This window comes from Agelaius tricolor, unplaced genomic scaffold (assembly GCF_023055355.1).
Source record: "Agelaius tricolor isolate 1412-34295 unplaced genomic scaffold, bAgeTri1.0.p SCAF_16, whole genome shotgun sequence".
Classification (NCBI taxonomy): Eukaryota; Metazoa; Chordata; class Aves; order Passeriformes; family Icteridae; genus Agelaius; species Agelaius tricolor.
Genome location: NW_027269276.1, coordinates 13,804,705 through 13,823,631, shown reverse-complemented (window position 1 = coordinate 13,823,631; position 18,927 = coordinate 13,804,705). Strand labels below are relative to the sequence as shown.

At 40.4% G+C, this 18,927-nt stretch overlaps 1 protein-coding gene across 2 annotated transcripts in view; it reads left to right on the top strand.

The window, feature by feature from the left end:
• ALDH1A2 (aldehyde dehydrogenase 1 family member A2) overlaps positions 1 to 18,927 on the top strand; it is a 54,782-nt gene that overhangs the window by 32,199 nt on the left and 3,656 nt on the right. For both annotated transcript variants that reach the window (XM_071441629.1, XM_071441628.1), the window contains exons 5-12: positions 628 to 689; positions 3,402 to 3,530; positions 3,661 to 3,774; positions 12,701 to 12,803; positions 15,307 to 15,491; positions 16,212 to 16,376; positions 16,809 to 16,966; positions 17,723 to 17,797. In XM_071441629.1, coding sequence (XP_071297730.1) covers positions 628 to 689; positions 3,402 to 3,530; positions 3,661 to 3,774; positions 12,701 to 12,803; positions 15,307 to 15,491; positions 16,212 to 16,376; positions 16,809 to 16,966; positions 17,723 to 17,797 — 991 coding nt within the window. The remainder of the gene's footprint in view (positions 1 to 627; positions 690 to 3,401; positions 3,531 to 3,660; positions 3,775 to 12,700; positions 12,804 to 15,306; positions 15,492 to 16,211; positions 16,377 to 16,808; positions 16,967 to 17,722; positions 17,798 to 18,927) is intronic.

Sequence of the window (18,927 nt, the reverse complement as noted above, 5' to 3'; positions counted from 1 at the left end):
ATAGCAGGTCCCTTTCTGGCTCTTTGTTAACTGGGAAGAAACCTGCATACGTAACCTCAGCATGTGCTCCCAGACCACAGGAAGTACATGATGCTCAGTGACACAAGTCACAAACTTTCCCTCTTCATTGCACATCTAGAGATTGTGGTACATTATTCCATCACTTCACACTGCTTGTGTCCTCAATGGCAGATGAGTCAGATGAGTCAGCTCTCTTACCCCACACTTGGGCTGTAGATGCACCTTTAGATTGCTGTATTCCACTCCTGCCTTTCAGGAAATTGCCTTTGTGACTCTTCACTTCTCTCACCCTTAAATCAGCTGAGGCCATAAGTGCTTCCATGCTACTGCAATTTTATGTGCAGTACAGCTCTTTGCCAAGGAACAAAGCAGGTTACTTTCTGATGGGAAGCCTGATTCTTTTGTTCTACAGAAAGAACAATTAGGTTGCTCCTGAACCTAGGCTTCCCATGCTGGCTCACAAAAAAACACTTCCATTACTTCTTTATTTCTTTTACTGCCATCAAAGGCTGATGCTTAGAATTTTTTCCCTCCCTCTATTTTAATTTTTTTTTTGTTCTGCCAAGTCAAACTGCACTTGAGAGTAAGCATGCTCATCTGTTTCAGATGGAGATTATTTTACGTTTACAAGACATGAACCCATCGGAGTGTGTGGACAGATCATCCCTGTGAGTATCTCTACTAGTGCTTTCTATTTATTTTCATTTGAACCAGCTCTCTTTAAAGACACATAAAACATGGGCTTCAGCTATGTGTGTTTTCCATTACGAAAAAAGCTGAGCTCATATTGTTGACATATCTTTAACAGCCTCCCTGCAAATGCTTATTTGAACATGCTAATAGGGTTTAGGCTCTGTTATTAGGAGTTAAGTTCTCAAGTCATAGAATTCACATGATTAAAACAAGCAAAGCAAAACACAGTGTTAATATGCTGTCAGTGGTTATGGATGTTCACACAACTTATGGAAAATTGATGCTTTGCTGTGGTAGTCTCTTTATTTATTTAGTTTTTACTGTGATTTAACAGGCTCCTCAGTTCCTGGGAGAATGTGATGTATTTTAATTCCATTCTTTCCTGCTATTTCTTTTACAAGGCTGGAGGAGAAAAGGAAACTCCAGGAGACATATCATTACAATTAACATTGTGTAGCTAACAGAAGACATGAAATGTTTGTTTTATTTGTTGGAAGAGAGAAACACATCATTTCATCAAATCCAATACTCCCCCTACACCCCAGCAGACACCCTCATAATAAAATCTTGCTGAACACTGCATGGGAATTGCACTGAGAGGGTAACTTTTTCAGAAGAGCCAGTTAACCAGCTTTGGCAGAAGTTTCAATGGGAGGTTCACATACAGCTATTAAAATATTGTGTGGAAGCTTTTTTGCTTGACAAAACACTGAGGGACTAGTCAGGCCATTCTCTGAATTTTTTTTGTTGATGTTGATTTTTTTATTTTGTTCACATTACCACCAAGCCACTAAACAGAAACACGGAGCAATTCCATTACAAGAGGAGCAGCCAGAAAAGATTACTTTAACAATGTAAAGCCCTTTTCTCCTATTTATATTTGTTGCTATTTCATGCCTTTGTTAAGGGGTGGCTTTTGTGTTTGGCACTCAGCAGAAGCCCAGAGAAACGTGCAATGACTCAGAGAGTCTGTGGCTACAGCTGTCCTGCAAACACCTACACACTCTCCTAACTTGGTCCTTATGAATGAAAGATTCCACAGCTCTATCCCTGTTCCTCAGCCAGGCACATGGATGAGCATTTAGTAAATGACAACCCCAACATCCAACCCCAGCATTGCTGCACATCTCTTATGCTTGTTTCACTGAGCTGAACTGACAGACCTGCTGAAGAAACTTGGCCCCAGGCTGAGGATCATGCCGAAAGCGGGATTTATTTAGTTTAGATGTATAAACCTTTGTTCAGGGTACTCAGCCATCTACCATACATGTTTGTTCTTCCCTCAGTTTTGTTCTCCAAAGCCTGAAGATGGCTGTCATATCCATCTATTCTAACACCACTGCTGATCTGTTCTGTATTTCCTCCACGCTACCAGTCCCAGAGGACAGCCCAGGCTGCTGCATGTGCTTGGCCATTGCCTAAGCAGATACATTATTCAAAAATAAAATTAAACAGCAAGTCTAACAGTGAACTCCTCATCCTCTTTCACATCCCAGCTTCCATCAAAACGTGCTCTTTGGCAGTGCTATAGCATAAACAGGGCTATATAGTGCCCTATAAAACTGCTGTGAGCTCTCCTTGCAATGCCATTAGAAGTGCAGGCTGTTAGCACACTGCTGGCCCGACAGCTCCCCTCCCAGGTTTATGTACTGGAGATGGAATTAAAACATCACTTTGTCTCCGGAGTTTATAAACAACAGAGGGAGTAAAAAATTGGGTGTTCTGTGAAGGAAAGACAGTTGTGTATTTTTTCAAGCTAGCCAGGGGCTAGAGAGATGTCTGAGAGTGGCAGCTGATATGCATCAGGCAGCAACACGTTCTGGCCAGTGGCTGACTCTGTGACTGATATTTGCTATTCTCCTTCTAAAAGAGACTGTTGTATGCATTTGTAAGAGTGATTGTGAAAACACAGTTATTTTATTACTCTGACATTTTCACTAAAATCAGCAGGACTATCCACTTAACCTGCTAGGATCAGGCCTTGGTGCACAAGGCTTGTTACTTTTATCTTTATCCAAGGCATGTTTGTGCATTGAACTAATATAATCCACTACATCATCTGCTGCAGTTCAATGAAGTTATAATGAATGACAATACAAAATTTTATAGCAGCAAAGCATTTCTCAACTTGTTTTTTACTGTCCTTTTAATGTCTTCCATATAGATTTTTCAGTAAGAAGTCTTTAAGAAAATTAAATGCTTTGATTAACCATTGACATTTATGGACTTTTTATTGTAATTTCATCAATTAAGGATTATATAATTTTGAGTAGAAATTTTATATCTTAAGATGGGATATGAAATTTACATCCAAAACTGCTTCAACATGAACAGTTCTTTCCAAATGTATCAGAAGCAAGACCTGCTTTCATGGGGGAATTAAAAGTGCCAACAGCAAAACAGTAAATTAAATAAAAAGTTGTGACTTAAAGAATTAGCATATAACAGAACTTTTTATGGAGATTGCAGGTGGGGGTTGTATTTCTTTGAACAGGAGAGAAAGAACTGAGAAGTCACTGTTGTTGCTTTCTTAATGGCAGCTATTTAAAAAAAATCCTTGCTTTGTGCTGGGAAAGATTTATGTTGAGGATCAGCCTGAGAAATAAGTGAGGTATCAGCTTGACATCTTGAAAACAAAACACCACGGCAATATTTTTCCATCTATCAACCGTTTTTTTTTCCTACAGTGGAACTTCCCCCTGCTGATGTTTGCATGGAAGATTGCTCCAGCTCTGTGCTGTGGCAATACAGTAGTTATTAAACCAGCAGAACAAACACCACTCAGTGCTCTCTATATGGGTGCCCTCATCAAGGAGGTAAGAATAATTGAGGGGAGTGATGTCTGTCTCTCCTTGTGGGGAGGGAACCACCAGCACACCCCTGCTTTAACGTGCTCTAACAGTTCTCATAAGTCATGCTTACCTTCATTCATTCCTATTTTGACAGGCTGGCTTTCCACCAGGAGTTGTCAATATTTTGCCAGGATTTGGTCCAATTGTTGGTGCAGCCATAGCCTCTCATGTTGGCATTGATAAAATTGCTTTCACTGGATCCACTGAGGTAAGAGGATTCACACATTACTGTAAAACATGAATAAATACTTCAGTCCTTGTGCTGCATTTCTTACTGCCACTGGGTAAAAGAGCTACATCTAAATAACAGTGGTCTGTGCTTCCCAGCTAAACTTATGTACCACAGGACTTCCCAAGCACAAGCAGCTCCTTTCCTCCAGCCCCTGCTGTGCTCAGCACCTCAGCACAGGAGATATGCCTGGAAAAATATTGCTGGGATTTCCTGTGGGCTTAGGAGGATGTGAATCACATGCAAGTAGGCAGAACATCCCGTGTATATCACAGCACACATAAGTGCTGCTTTAACATCCATAATTTGTGTATCCTGCTGTACTTGGGGAAAAGGGAGAGGAAGGGAGCAAATTGTGCAAATATACTTCAACTTTGATGCTGCATACAAGAACATTGAGGATGAGGAGGAGGTCTAAAAAGGAAGGAATGATGGGAGAAAAGGAGATTGTCCAAGGTTTCCGTTCCCAAAATGATGGGAAGAAGCTGGCCAGAGGATGAAGGGAGACAGTTGTCTCCTGGATGCCAAAATGCCTTGCTAGGAGTCAATGCTGCAGATGTTAGAGAGGAGGCTCACTCTGAAGATGAAGGCTGCAATCTAAAGCAAGACTAACCCCCCAAACTCTCATCACATCTTGCTCTCAAATATGTGCCAAGCTGGCTGTTATCAGGGTTGGGGTGGGGGTGACAGAGGTACTCCAGACTGAAGTCACAGGAGAAGGGGCCTTATCTCATCGTCTGAAGGCAGACAGAAAGGAATCTCTGTGGGAGTTTCAGGGCTGGTTATATTTAGAGAGTGCTAAACCCAGCCCTTTTCAATTCAGAATCTGACAAACTATTGTATGGAGGGAGCTAAACCCCAGGGATCCAGTCTCCCTTTGATATGTTTGACTCCCACTCGTGGCAGTGGAAGGCTTTATGCATCCCAGGGACACTGCTCTCCACAGTGAGGCACTTTGCTTTTTGATTTGTGTCGATGAATTCACTGACCATGCAGCCCTGCTAGATATGTGTGGGTATCTCCCTGGTGGGCCCAAGGATTGCAGAGATCAGCTCAATTATTTCAAATAAATTATTCTGGTGGAATTATTCTGTAATTGAGTTTGCAAGTCTCACACAAACCTAAATTACCAATAAAATGTAGCTGCAGTCGTATGCCTAATTTGCACACACAGGTGTTTTGCAATTACTATATGCCTGCACATGTTTTTTTAATGACAACTTCAGATTCTAATATACACAGGTTACATTCTAGCCATACATTCAATGGCTACATCAGATTTCAGATTATTCTAGGGAATTACTCTAGTCATTACATCTTCTGTATCCAATTAAGATTAGCATCCTGGAATATTGAAAATTTTAATATGAGCTGATTACCCCCCATAAATTAAGTTGAAACAATTGTTTTTATAAAGATATGTGGTCTCTGTTTAAGATAAATATTCTATTATACAGGATGTTGCACTGTTTGGAAGAGGAAAAATACAGATGGGTTAGGTTTCAAAGTTGTCTCTTGTAGCCAAAATAAATTTTTATTGTAGTTCCAGACAGCTTTAGTTTTAATAGGCGTTTAAACTCAAAAGCTGTGGGTTTTATACTAACTCAGTGCCTACCTTTAAAAGCCTTACTAATAGGAAGTGAAAAGCATTACAGAGATGAAAAAGCAATTCTCTAAGAACCTAAAGCAAGAACAGATGGATCGTTTTAATGCAGAGTTAGTGTAAACTATTCCATATTGTTTCTGATTTCCTGTAACACTGAATTTTTGTAACAGCAAGTCAACATTGTAACATTTTAAACAGCACATTCTGATATGAGCCGGACTAGAGTCTCTGACTCCCCCAAAGCAGATTTCAATTTCTAGTGAAATAATAATGGAAATATTTTGTCTCTCTGGTACTTGTCTGAAGCATGTCAACTGTACACTCCAGTGATGGGGATTTCCAATAGCCATTAGGTGTATAAACACCAGGTATTAACTCCATTCCTCCATTCCATCCATGTGCTAGTTAAGGCACTTCATGATGGGCAAGTTAATGATAAAACCTATCAGTACAAACACAAAGATCTTCAAATTGAGATTCTGAAGCACAGGTTTTTCTCAAGTTTTCACTATGAGGTTCTTTTATGTAAGTTCTTTACCTTTGAAGTATACATATAGCTAATGAAAACTATCCATTTGCCTGTAAAAATCACAAAAAAATGGGCTATTATCTTTTTTCTGCAGTTTTCTTGAAAGGCAGAAAACAGGCTGCTCCTCCCACAGGAAAAAAAAAAAAGCTAATATATTCCAATATTTGGAGAACCCAATCCATAGAAATCCAAGCCAAAAGGCCAAGTTCACAACCTTCCCTCAATAAAGCCTGACACAGGCACACCACAGAGCCCTCCAGCCTCACATCTTATCTTGCACCAGCAGCAGTACCAGATGCTCACAGAAGAAGAGCAGGATCCATGTGTAGAGCGATCCTTTCCTTGCTGCAGCCTCACAGCTTCTGACAATCAATGACTTGCACACTCCCAGAGCCCAGGGGTGCATGTGGACACTTGGATTCCATGTGCCAATGGCCTTGTCACCTGTGCATTAGTCCAGTACCTCTTGACACTCCTGATGACTGGGAGGCCTCAATCCTGTGCCCATGCAATGACAACACAGCAGTAACTTTCAACTTCTGCTTCTGATTTCTAGTTTAGAGCTATCCAGATGCACTCTCTTCTCTGGGTTTTAGATTCTCAGGTGCTCTGAATTTTTTTAAAATACTGCTATTTACTCCCCCCCCCACACCACTAAATAATGCATGAAAAAGCATAAAGAGCTCTTTTTCTCTTGTGTCATTGCTGTTTGATTTCACTTCTCTCCATCTTTCCTGCTGCCCCTCCTTTTATGGGTTAGCTTGCACACATTAAAAGAACAGTCTGCCAACTCTTGCATCCCTCAGCCTATCTGCTTCTTATGAAACACTCTCCCATGGATCATCTTCCTCTCCCAATCCCCTAGTACATGGACCCCAAAGCTCTTCCCTCCACAGCTCACTTGGAAAGGGAAGGGTTCTGCAAACACCTGGCAGTCTATGGATTTCACTCTGACATCTGTCACACTGAAAGAAATCAAATCATACTGAGTATGAAAGCCCACCTAAACCACTGTGCCTCCTTAGGTTCCAGTAGCTTTCTTGGCTTCTCTGCTTGCTTCGGTTCACTCTTCAGCAGCCTGCTTGGTACAGGCATTTTAACCAAAATGTTTATTTTTATTGTGTTGGTTTTAGTCAACCAGGGCTAATCTATGATCCTCCTTAATTACAGCAATCTCCTCTCAGGCTTCACTGACACATTTTTTCCTCATCTTCCACAATCAGATGAAATTTAAACTGCCATAACCAAACTTTCTTCCAGCCAATATGATCATGTTAACAGTTGCTCCTACCTTTCCTTGAAAGTCCATAATCAATGTACATATCTCATTACATCTTACTGAATTTCTCCTTGCTCCTTCTGGTCCCAAGCTGCAGCGTGGAGCTCCCACTCACTGGGAGCATGGAAGAGGTAAAGCTCAGCTGTATCCCTGTTGTTTACTGTACATGCCTTTTCCTTTTGCACTGCCCCTCTCTGCCTCAGCTTCACTGTTCCACATATTCTTGTCTGAATTCCTTTAAAAAACATATTAGCAACTATTTTATCAATTTACAATTTCTGAGTTTAAGAACAGGTCCAAACTCAGGATGTCTGGCCTTCCCATGTGTCTGCTGTTAGGCTGCAGTGCTCAGAAGTTGAGATGTTCTACAAGTCTCTTGCCCAGTGAAATAACAGTGGGCTTTATGTATTTCCAAGACAAATGCTGATGAGGGGACAATTTTTACACATACCAGAAATGCAAAGAGTACTTTCATATTACTTTCTTGTTCTCTAAAAGAACTTCTGCTTTGCAAAAAAGGTGAAAGGCCTTCAAATATCAGAGAAAAGCAGCCATCAGAAGCCGGTTTACTCTTAATTTGCCTTTATTCCCATTCAAATCTGTGAGCTCAGTTAAGGCTTTGCAAATCCAGCCATTCTCCTGCTGTGAGCTGTCTGCCCAAGTCGCTCCCTGTGTGCTCCACCTGAACTGGAACTGGTGTGGGGGTGGTGTACCCAGAAGTTCCTGGTACGCAGGGAATAGTTGAGGGCAGTATGTTCTGGGTTTAAAGTTAGAGATTATTATGGAGAGTAAGAAGTTATAAATATTTTAGAATGCAGATTTAAAGCCCTGCCTGGGATAAAAATTGTATTTTGATTGTTGCAAAAGTTTAATGAGTTCTAATAACTTCTGTTTAAAACCAAATGTGTAACCTCCAAATCAGACTGGCTTACAACTCCCTCCAGTTGTTAAATGCTCTCAAGATGAGAATTATAGATAGCACAGAAAACATTTGAAGTTCTGGCCAACAAGAAATGTATCCTAAGTGGCTGGTTTCCACTTTGTTCAAACTACGACCCATTAAAATGCAGACAGATTTAAGATAGGATTCAGGTCTGTGTTCAGGCAGCTCTGCAGAGTAACCCAAATAAATATCCAACAAATTGGTTTGGATGCCTGTGTAAACAAAAGGTCTATAAACAACTGCAATAAACCCCAGCAAAAGAGTCTGCATTTTGCTTGGCAGAATGTTTTCTTTATGCACTTAGATTAACAAACCATGATCTCATCATTAGTCAACAAGATACTAGAGAGACCATCAAAGCAAACTACGGGAGAGTTGAGATTGATTCATGCCAAACAAATGTTTGTAGCTAACAGCTGTATTACCACTGATTCTAATTTACTCAGCAGGATTCTCCTTTCATTTCCAAAGTGAGATGAATGTCCCAATGCATGATGTAGACAGAATGTCTTCCTACTGCACAGGCAGTGGGTTGTGTGAGCTCTTCTGGATCACACAATCTCTTGCTGCTTTTAGGCTTCATGAAGAATTGCAACCTGGCATTTTCAACTTTAGCAATAAGAATCCTAAAGGTGATCTGACCTGTTCTGAGAAGTCTGTGAGCTTATGGTGCTACACACATGCCCTGTGTAAGGATTTTGGGAGGCTACATTAGCATTCATTCCTGCTCCTGCAGAATCTTTTGGATCCTATCTTGGACAACTCGTAGCTCCTGAATGAGAAGAAGTTGTTTCCCTTCTCCTTCCTTTGTGTTTTTGGTAGCATTTAGGAAGCTGTTCCTGGGCAACTTTTGTGCCTCTTTGCCTATCAAAAGGAATCACCTTCTTAAACCCAGTACAAATAGGATGGTATATCAGTCCTATCAACATTAGCAGGAGTTTAGCCACAGACTTCCAAGGGGCCAGGATTTAACCTATGGAACAAGTGAGCCATTTATACCTTAGGATTCTCTCCCAGAATTGTGTTCAGGATTGCCTTTTCACTAGAGCTGCACTAGTCAGGATGCTCTTTTCAGGGCTGCTCCTCACATAGGGCATTGCACAGTCAAATAAAGCTGCTCTTCTTTGTGCCAGTATTCCAAATTTGCTTGTCATTGCAGGAGACACACCCTGAACCAGGGTGGCTCTAAAATGCTTGTCAGAAAGATTTTAATATAATCTGGAATTCATTAAAAGTAAGGCAAACTGAGTGAGCAGCAGCATGGGTTTGAGGGTTTTGCCAAAACAATGACATCCAGTGTCTCAATAGCTGGAGAGAGAAAACTGTACTTCCAGAAAACATTGAAAATTTCTGTCTGGCCACATCATCTCCACAAAACTTAATTAATCTCTTGTAACTTAAACTACTTACTGTCCTACAGATATTCTCTCAAAGTCCCAAGAAAGGTATAGAGTATATTATTTAAAATGCCTAACTGATGATGTATATCTCCTCTGCCATATCTTGCACTGTTCATGGAGTATTTTAATCCATACATCTCCCTGTACAGTTCTTCCCTGCACTGTCTTGCCTGTGGCAGTGTCAAGAAAGTGACCTGCTGTTCAGCTAGATTGCAGCTCCCCTATATTCGGTTGTTCCCTGATGATTTACTGTTTATCTGTGAGCAAAGGAAGGTTCAGAGCAAAGGAGAACCCAGACATTCTGAATGACAGAGCTGAAGAGGAAGTACCACAAACCTTGGAGGTTTGCTTTTGACTCATGAGACTTTGAGTACTCTAACAGTAACAGGCAAACCCACCTGTACCCTTTAGAAATACAGATTTCTGTCTGAAAACAGAAAATTAGGAGAACATGAAAGGCAACAAAGGTTTTTAAATTTCTGCACAAAGTATTTAAAATGTGACTGCTTAAGCCTCCTCTTGAAAGAGACATTAAACTTTCAGGTAGAGAAGGCATAAATAAATAACAATAAAATGTTTTAGATCATGATACGTTCTCACTGCCCAGTGTCACACCATCGACAGTCCAGAAACAGACCCTTCCAGGACTATCCTTCAAATAGCTTTGTTGCACAGGAGTGCCTCAAACTAATTTTTTAATCTTTGTTTTTGTTGGTCTGCATAACAAATTGTTTTCTTTGAGATGGACCAAATTACATCTGCCTCACCCTCCATGCCGCTTACAAGGTTCTGGTACTTCACAAGCTATCCGGGGATACTCCTGATATCAATCTTGAAGCCTATTCAAAACAAGGTTGGGGAGGCAGGGCTTTCTCTGCCAACATTCCTGCTGAATAATCACACAGCTCCATTATCTGTGGGGGAGTCCTCTCTCGCAGCCTTCCCTCTCCGGGCTGTGCTGCCTATGGGGAGCTGAGGGATGGAGCTGAGCCGCCGCGGGAAGCGTGTCCTGAAAGGCCGGGCAGATTGCAACACTATCACTTATCCCTTTCATGCTGTCTTCCTCCATAAAGAGAGGGCCACTCACAAAAGGCCGCCTTTGTCACTAAATAACCACGGTGCTGGTGCCTGCCCTGAGACTTTTCTCAACTTGTGAGTGCACAGGGCACAACAGGAGCACAGTGAACAAAAATGCTGAGCAGCATGAGCCCCACCATCCTGATGTCTACACTGATCTCTAACAGGAAAGACACAGTGAAGCCTTCTATTAAGTTTTTACTGGGAAACTTGACAACTTCCCTGTATTAAAAATACCTCAGACTACACTTTTCCAAATTAACACCACTGTCTCAAATCCCTTTGGACTTGAATATTTACCATATACTATACTTGGACTTGCATAATTGTCAATTACTTGTTTATATAGAATCCTTTCAAAGTCTTTACTTACATGTACAAAAGCATTTTGACATTAAAATAGAACAGAAAGCAGGGAGATGAGGGCTGGACACATTGCTCTGGCTTTCTTGGTCTGTCCTGCTCTTTGTGAATTTTTAAGGAGAAATACCTGGCTGTTGTTCTTTGAGAGAGGGAGGTTCAAGGCAGTGAGGGTGTGAATGGCATTGGCTGGCACGGGCTATAAACACAGAACTCCAGTTTCCAGGGTACATTTTCAGCACAGTTTGAGAGGCTGGAATTTCCAGATGACGTGCTCGATGTATGTGGTGGGGGTGGAAGGCAAAAAGGATCCTTTTTTTTCAGGTTCACTTCTGGCTGTCAGTCAAACATAGCAATAAAATCAGCTCCAATTAAGGGGATATGCAAGGAATTTCATGATAATGTCAACACTCCATTCCATCAATACAGGAGTAAAGAAAAAAAGCTTTTCTTTTTTTTAAAAAAGAAAAAACCTCAGTCACACTCAACTGTGGTATCACCAGATAAACAGTTAATCACAAAGGTACATGAAGTGGTTCACAATTCCTTCATTATCCTGTGAGGTTTTTCCTTTGTTTTTTTTTTTTTTTTTTTCCTCTTTGGGGGCCCTGGTTTCTGTTTCATTTGCTTTCTGATTACTCCAGTGCTGACATAACTTTCTCTAGCAGACTGCCTTCAATTCTCTAAGAGGTTCAGCTTCTCATCCATTAACCCCTTGCTTCAGGGAATCTCACTCACATAACCTTAGAAATAGAAAACAGAGAGACCAGAGTACTGCATGGAGAAAAAAGCCCAGCTCTGGACTCACTCCCATCTCACTTCACTTCTAACTTTCCGTGTGACATTAAAACATGTCCCAGTTAAAATAAAGCACTTACCAAGGTTCTTAGGCTCCTCAATATTCAATAGGTATTTTTAGTCCTGTGTTTTACCATGTAGGAGCCTAAATCTACCTGTGATAACTTCCTTAGCTGCAAAATGGTCACAGATACACTACAACTGTACAAAAACTGATCTATTTTGGATTTGTTGATCCAGGGAGAGGAGAATTTCCAGGGAGCACAGCTACCCCTCCAACTGTACTGATGTGGAAGCATGTCACATCTGTAGCTGTCAGACTGCTACTCCATTTAATCTATGTTCATGTTCCTTGGTGAGATCTGCAATTTGTGGCTGCTCCAGCTGACCCCACAATCTACAAAGACATTTTGGAGGTGATTTTGAGCTCCTCAACCCATATTAAGATTATCTGTGGTGCAGCTGTGGGCCAGGTCTGGGATGGTGCTTTTGTAACTTCTTGCCTACTTGGTATTCTGCTCTGTGCTGTTAATCCTGCAGAGGAGGAGGATGATTTCATCAGAATTTGATGCATTAAGCCTTGTGTACATGTCAGTGGTTTGTATGGAAGTAATCGTAATCACATCCATTTCAAATTTCTAATTCAGTCCTCCTAAAATGCCCTAAAAGAAAGCCCCAAGCCATTTTAGCATAGCTGCATCTGGGTGAATGGTACACAAACTTAGTGCTGTGCCTTATCCCCTCTCAATTTCTAGGAAAAAAAAGGAAAGCTGTCCACTACTGACGAGAATATGTTTGGAACGAAGAACCTGCTGGATTGTTTAAAGCTCTGCTCTACTGATAGCCAACCCTGGCTGTTAAAATGAACTGTATGACTACATTCCCTGTAAAATGTGTCTCCATTTCCTTTCAGGTTGGGAAGCTGATCCAAGAAGCAGCTGGAAGGAGTAATTTGAAGAGAGTTACACTGGAGCTGGGTGGGAAAAGCCCAAACATTATTTTCGCAGATGCTGATTGTAAGTCAGCACTTCCATATTTTTGCTAAAAACATGATTGCATGATGTCTTTTTCCTTTTTTTAATAACTATTTTTAGGGCACATCTTTCATATAAAGTGAAGTGAAGCAGTACAGCTGTATCTAATGGCACTTTTCAATCTTACAGAAGCCATCTAAGATGTGCTATGTTTTATAAAATACAACTTTTGGACCCACAGATTCATAGTCAACAAGAGAGCAGAATAAAGGTTATAACCAAGCATATAGACATGGTGTTTTTCACAGTTAGTCCCACACACATTTGCCATCTTATGCTCTGCAGCAAGGTGATTTAGTGCTTTAAATCTGGAAATTCTGTGATTTTTTCGGTTCAAAGCAATTATAAAAAGGGACAACTTTTATGTACACTTGACTTGTTAATCTAGTCAGTGCAGTGTTCCTTTGTTAAGTAGGTGTAAAGGGAGATTATTCCATTTTTAAAATTTTCACTACTAAAGAATTGTGTATTGAAATATCCTCACTGCCACTGTCTGCAGGGAGCTGAAAATTTTGGCAGATGTCTGATGTTGTGCAGCTGAGATTTCTGGCACCTGAGAAGGCACAGGACAGCTGTTTAGCTCAGGATATAAACACAAACTGGAAGTTTCTGCTTAAATGATCAGCAATGAAATAGTTACAATGTTGATATCTAAATTGTCAGCAGGAGGTTTTGAAGTTAACACCCCTTAAGATGAATGAGATGGTTCACACCTTGTGCTGAGCTCTTGTTTCAGGCTGGCTGCAGGCACACTGTACTCAATGCCCTTTCTGAGAACTTTGCAACCCCAATAAACAGACACATAAGGATTTGGTCTTCTCATTTAAAAGGGGGAAGTGAATAGTGAAGAATGATTTTGAATGATGCTTTGAATAGAATGATTTTGAATTACAAGAGATGGTTACAATCCTGTATCCATTTTCAAAATATATCAATATCTGGAAAACTAGGGAAAGCTTGACAATTTCCAGCAGCTTTTCTACAAAGAAATGCTTTACCAAGTCAAGGATTGAAATTTCAGCCAGTCATCCTGGTAAGCTAAAAAAGCTCTTGTCAGCTGGAGTCAGACACAGATATTCCAACCTTCTACCCCAGTTCCTGATCTCCACCTCCCACCAGATATCACCATACCTCAAATGTCCCTCACCTGCTAACTCACACTTGAACACCGAACATTTCCAGTAGAGTGACCTGTGCCGGGGGCAGGTCTGTGTTATGACCTTCCATGGGGAAAGGACAACTGCTCTCTGGTCTTCCCACAATTACAACCTCCAGTACTTGGCCTAAGATTTAAACTTCAAAGCTCTGATTATTTAAAAACAGCAACTGGCTCACCATTCCAAAGGAGTTGTTTGTTCTGCTTGAGGAACACTGTGTGCCAAAAGTTAGCAGAAAGCATGATAAAGCTATTGAAGGTTTAGTGCACCAAAAAAACAGAGAAGAATGGTTAGAGCCCCTCATGGTGAAAAACTGTTAACAATAGAGAAGAAACATTAGTTAATCACAGCTATCCACTGGTGCTTTCAATCTCCATGGAGCTGCCAGGGAAAATTTAAATGTGGTCCAAGGAACACCCCATATAATTTTTCTTAAGACCACACTGAGGGCATAAAAAGACATTTCTGTTAGACAGAGTTGTCTAGAATGTGCTGAAACTAAAGCACTGTTGCTTTGTTTAGTCCATAAAAGATTATACTTTAAGCAATGTTCCACAGTGCTACAACTGGTAACAGAGGTATTACAGTGCTGTAGGGCATCACTGCTTAGGGATTAATTCATTATTCTTGTCTAGTCAGTTATTACACCCAAAGTAAGAATGTGGCCTTGAATGTCTAAATAGGACCAGATCCTCTCTCCTGCTTGGACAGAATGTGTCAGTTGTACCTCCAAGGAAGTTAGAGTAGAAACCAAAGGTCGATTGTTCTATAACAGACCTATAATTTTAAGGCCTTACCCAGTCACCTGCATGGGCCAAGAGGAAATTTCTATGTTGCAGAAAAAGAATCTGGCTTTTTGGGAAGGACAGGTCTTGCCATTATCAAAGTCAAATTTACCCATGTATTTGTTTTGCTGTAATTCTCCCACATGGAGTATAAATAACCCATTGCCAACCTGGGATCACAGAAAAATTTTCTTCTCATATAGTGACCCAGTCAGATGTATTTATGTGGGGCACATCCTGCTTCTGAGGTTCCCTTAAGGGTTTTACTTGGTAAATCATATGTTGCTGGATATAAGACATGGGTGAAGTTGTTCTTGCATACCTTACTCCTATTGACTGCTAAGGCCCTGTCTTAGCTTTTCCAGTGGGAATCATCCTCATTTCTGACCTGACACAACTACTGGATATCTTGATTTAGTTTTATTTAACCAAATGCTCCTACTGAAGTTTTGGGAATGGGGCAATGTGTAATACACACAGCACTGGTGCAAAGGCAGATTTGTCCATTTGTTCCAGTGCAACATGTGCTGTCTTGTTTTTCAGTGGACTATGCTGTGGAACAAGCTCACCAAGGAGTCTTCTTCAATCAAGGCCAATGCTGCACTGCAGGCTCACGGATTTACGTGGAAGAATCAATCTATGAAGAGTTTGTCAGAAGAAGTGTAGAACGTGCAAAGAGGAGAGTTGTGGGGAGTCCTTTTGACCCAACTACAGAACAAGGTCCACAGGTAAAGGATTAGGGCATTGGCTCTACAGCCCAGGAGGTGCCTGGAAGTATTTAAACTCTACTAAGGCAGAGTTCAGTCAATGAACATTCACTCAAAGTCCAGGGTAGCTGACATGATACATGTTTTCAAGATTAAAATTCTGAAGGAGTAAATAAGCTCTGCAGCTCTGAGGTGTTCCTTGTTAAATAAAAAAAATCTCAGTTTAAATATCAATGTTTGCCTTCCAGTTTTAAGAGCAAGATTTGGATCTTGAGCCCCCAAAATACAGCTGTAAACTGTGAGAAGCTCTTAAAAGTCTCTGTGAGCACTTAACTGTCAAGAACTGTCTACAACAGTTACTGTGCTTGGATATCCAGAAATTCTAAGTAGAAGATGGGCATAATCAGAAATAAGTCTTTAGAAAATGTTCCTACCACTAATAATCAGCTGGGCTTATAACATTTTCAGGAAGTTAATCTGGGGCAAAACCTAATGATCTGCTTTATTTTGTGCTTGTAAACTAGATTGTTTAGTAAGAGTGTGTGTTAAGCTACAGACATAAGGTGACACATCTTCAGAAGTCTGAGGTCACAGTCAGCACCTGCTTGCAGATCTTTGGCATCTGCAGCTCAAAGAGCAGTGAATGGAAGCAGGAACAGATTCACTGGAACCTGATTTGTCTAAAAACACCTATTTAGACTTGGTCGTCAAGTACATCAAACAGCTTTTTCTCTCTTTCAGATTGATAAAAAACAATACAACAAGATCTTGGAACTCATTCAAAGTGGCATCACTGAAGGAGCAAAACTTGAATGTGGGGGAAAGGGGCTGGGAAGAAAGGGATTCTTCATTGAACCTACAGTGTTTTCCAATGTAACAGATGACATGCGGATTGCCAAGGAGGAGGTATTCACATGTGTGGGCAAGAGCTTTTTAAAATGTCCTAAATATTACTTTTTTTCCTTTTGTTTAATTCCTAAGACAAAATCTTCAGAGTGAAAATTATGACCATATTAAAAAAAAAATCTTTTCAGAATTCCTTTTGCACACAGCAAGTGACATCAGCTGGGTAAGGAAGCTCCATTTTTGTCACTGACTGTAAGGTCTCAGATATCAAAGAGGAGATATGGGTGGAATGGACAAGTTCCCCTGAGGCACCTGCTTTGGAAAATTCATGCAGTTTTACAGACAGATATTGTCACTATTTATCACTAAATTTTGCTGTGGGAAATTTTAAAGGGTACAATGGGAGAGAGAAGATAATTAAGAAAGCAGAACAAAACAAGAATAAAATGCCTCTGAGGGAGATATTTTATTAATTATTAATCTTTGTTGCAGATTTTTGGGCCTGTTCAAGAAATACTGAGATTTAAAACCATGGATGAAGTTATAGAGAGAGCCAACAATTCTGATTTTGGGCTGGTAGCTGCTGTCTTTACAAATGACATAAACAAGGCCCTGACAGTCTCTTCAGCAATGCAGGCTGGGACAGTCTGGTAAGCAGAAGTTATCCCACTCTTGAAGATACAAGAGTTTGACTCACTATCATGATTTCACTTCAGTTTTGCACCCTTTGCAGCCCATCCTAGTGGTGGAACACTGGCCAAGCCATGGCCAGCAGTGGGGGGTTCTGTGGCTGCTCAGTGCTGGGGAATGCTGCTGGAGCTGGAGAGCACCTTGCTTCCCAGGAGCAGCCAGTGCTGAGCAGCCTCACTGAGAACAAGCAGGGTACACCATCCCTTCTGGGGAGCACAGGACACCAGGCAGGGTTTACTAAAGGCACAGAGATTGTACTTTCTACAACATTAAGGAACTGAGGGGACACCTCCTCTCCAGTCTTTAGGAATGGGGATGCCAACTCTAGAGTTTAGTAGCTTGCAATTTAATATATCAAACCTGAGTAAAGACCTGCAAGAAATTAGGGAGAAAAAGAGCAAACTCAAATCTAACAGCTCATTGCTATAAACTGGCACTGAGGTTTGGCAGCAGATTAACAGTTCATTACTGAAGATGTGTCCAAGGGTATGGTGCTCTCCTCCTGCCTTCACAGGTCAAATCCAATTCTCCTTAGGAGTGAGAAGCAGATTGTTGTTTTTGTAGCATAAATCCCTCATTTCTTTTCAACATGAAACAAGTTTGTTATTACTAAGAGGTATAGAGTGTCCTTAGCTCCACAAGTTTCAGCCTCTCTCTGAGTTATCCAAAGGTCTTTCTGGCAGTGCAGCTGGACTTAATGCCTCTTCCTGTTACAGGATAAATTGCTACAATGCCTTAAATGCCCAAAGTCCTTTTGGAGGATTCAAAATGTCTGGCAATGGGAGAGAGATGTAAGTATTCCACTGCTGTTTTCTAAATTGTTTTCAACTCTACAACTTAATAAACATTAGTGAATGCTTCCATGCAAATTAAGATCCAGAAATATTCCAGCCTGAAAATCAGGGCATAATATAAGGTAACTTTTAATCAACATTACTGGTTCTAAATGCAATTGATTTGCATTGTAAGACCACCTTTTATATTTTTTTTTTTTATTAACATTGCAAACTAATTTATTGGAATTCTCTTCTTATCCTGAAAGAAACTGAAAATTTCTGAGTATTTTTCTGAACTTGTAACCTGTGTTTTCTGGAAGGATTTTTTAGCAATATTAAGCATTGCTGTTCAGAAAGACTCTCCCTTTGGTGCTGCTGAGTGCTTGTTGACTGGTTTGGTGTACTTGTTTCCGAGTTGTTTTGGCATGTATTGTGCCTCTCTTGGTAGTTTTTCCTTTTCTTTCTTCAGTTTTCACTATATTTATTAATACAGGTGCATTTGAATTTTATAAAAAAGTTATCAGCTTGCAGATGTTTAAACAATGAAATCAGGCAAAGAGAAGGAAACAAATGTGTTTACACCTCTTTGAAAAAATCCACTTGCCATTATAAAGCTTTCTATCATTCCATTTAGTACTAAGTGCCAAATATTTTGAAATGGAGCTCCACACTCAAATATTGTCCCATGTACCTAATTTAAAGTCTTACCAGTTTCTCATTCTCATTACAATCACAAGGAAGTTTAGCAATTGCATCAGCCCCAGATTGGTTACATACCAGGGATTCAATTAATTTCTGTGCAGGAGGTATGTGTACCAGATACGTCTCACCTAAGTTTTCAAAATAGCTTATGGCTAATGGCAAACTCAGCAGTAAAACTAAAGTAAGGTCAAACTCTTTAAAACTTTAAATATGTTGAAGTATACAACTTGATCTATAAAATAAGCTTTATGAAGTCTGAAGTATTTTCCCTCGTTAGGGAGTACTTTGAATAACACATTCATACCATTCACATTCATGAGTTATGAGGTGATCTCACACTGGCATAAATATGTCAGGTCATCTAACTCTTATCATTGTGAAAATATTCTAAAACTACTAAGCTTGATAGAGCACATGAGTAACCTGACACCCAGGGGTGACCC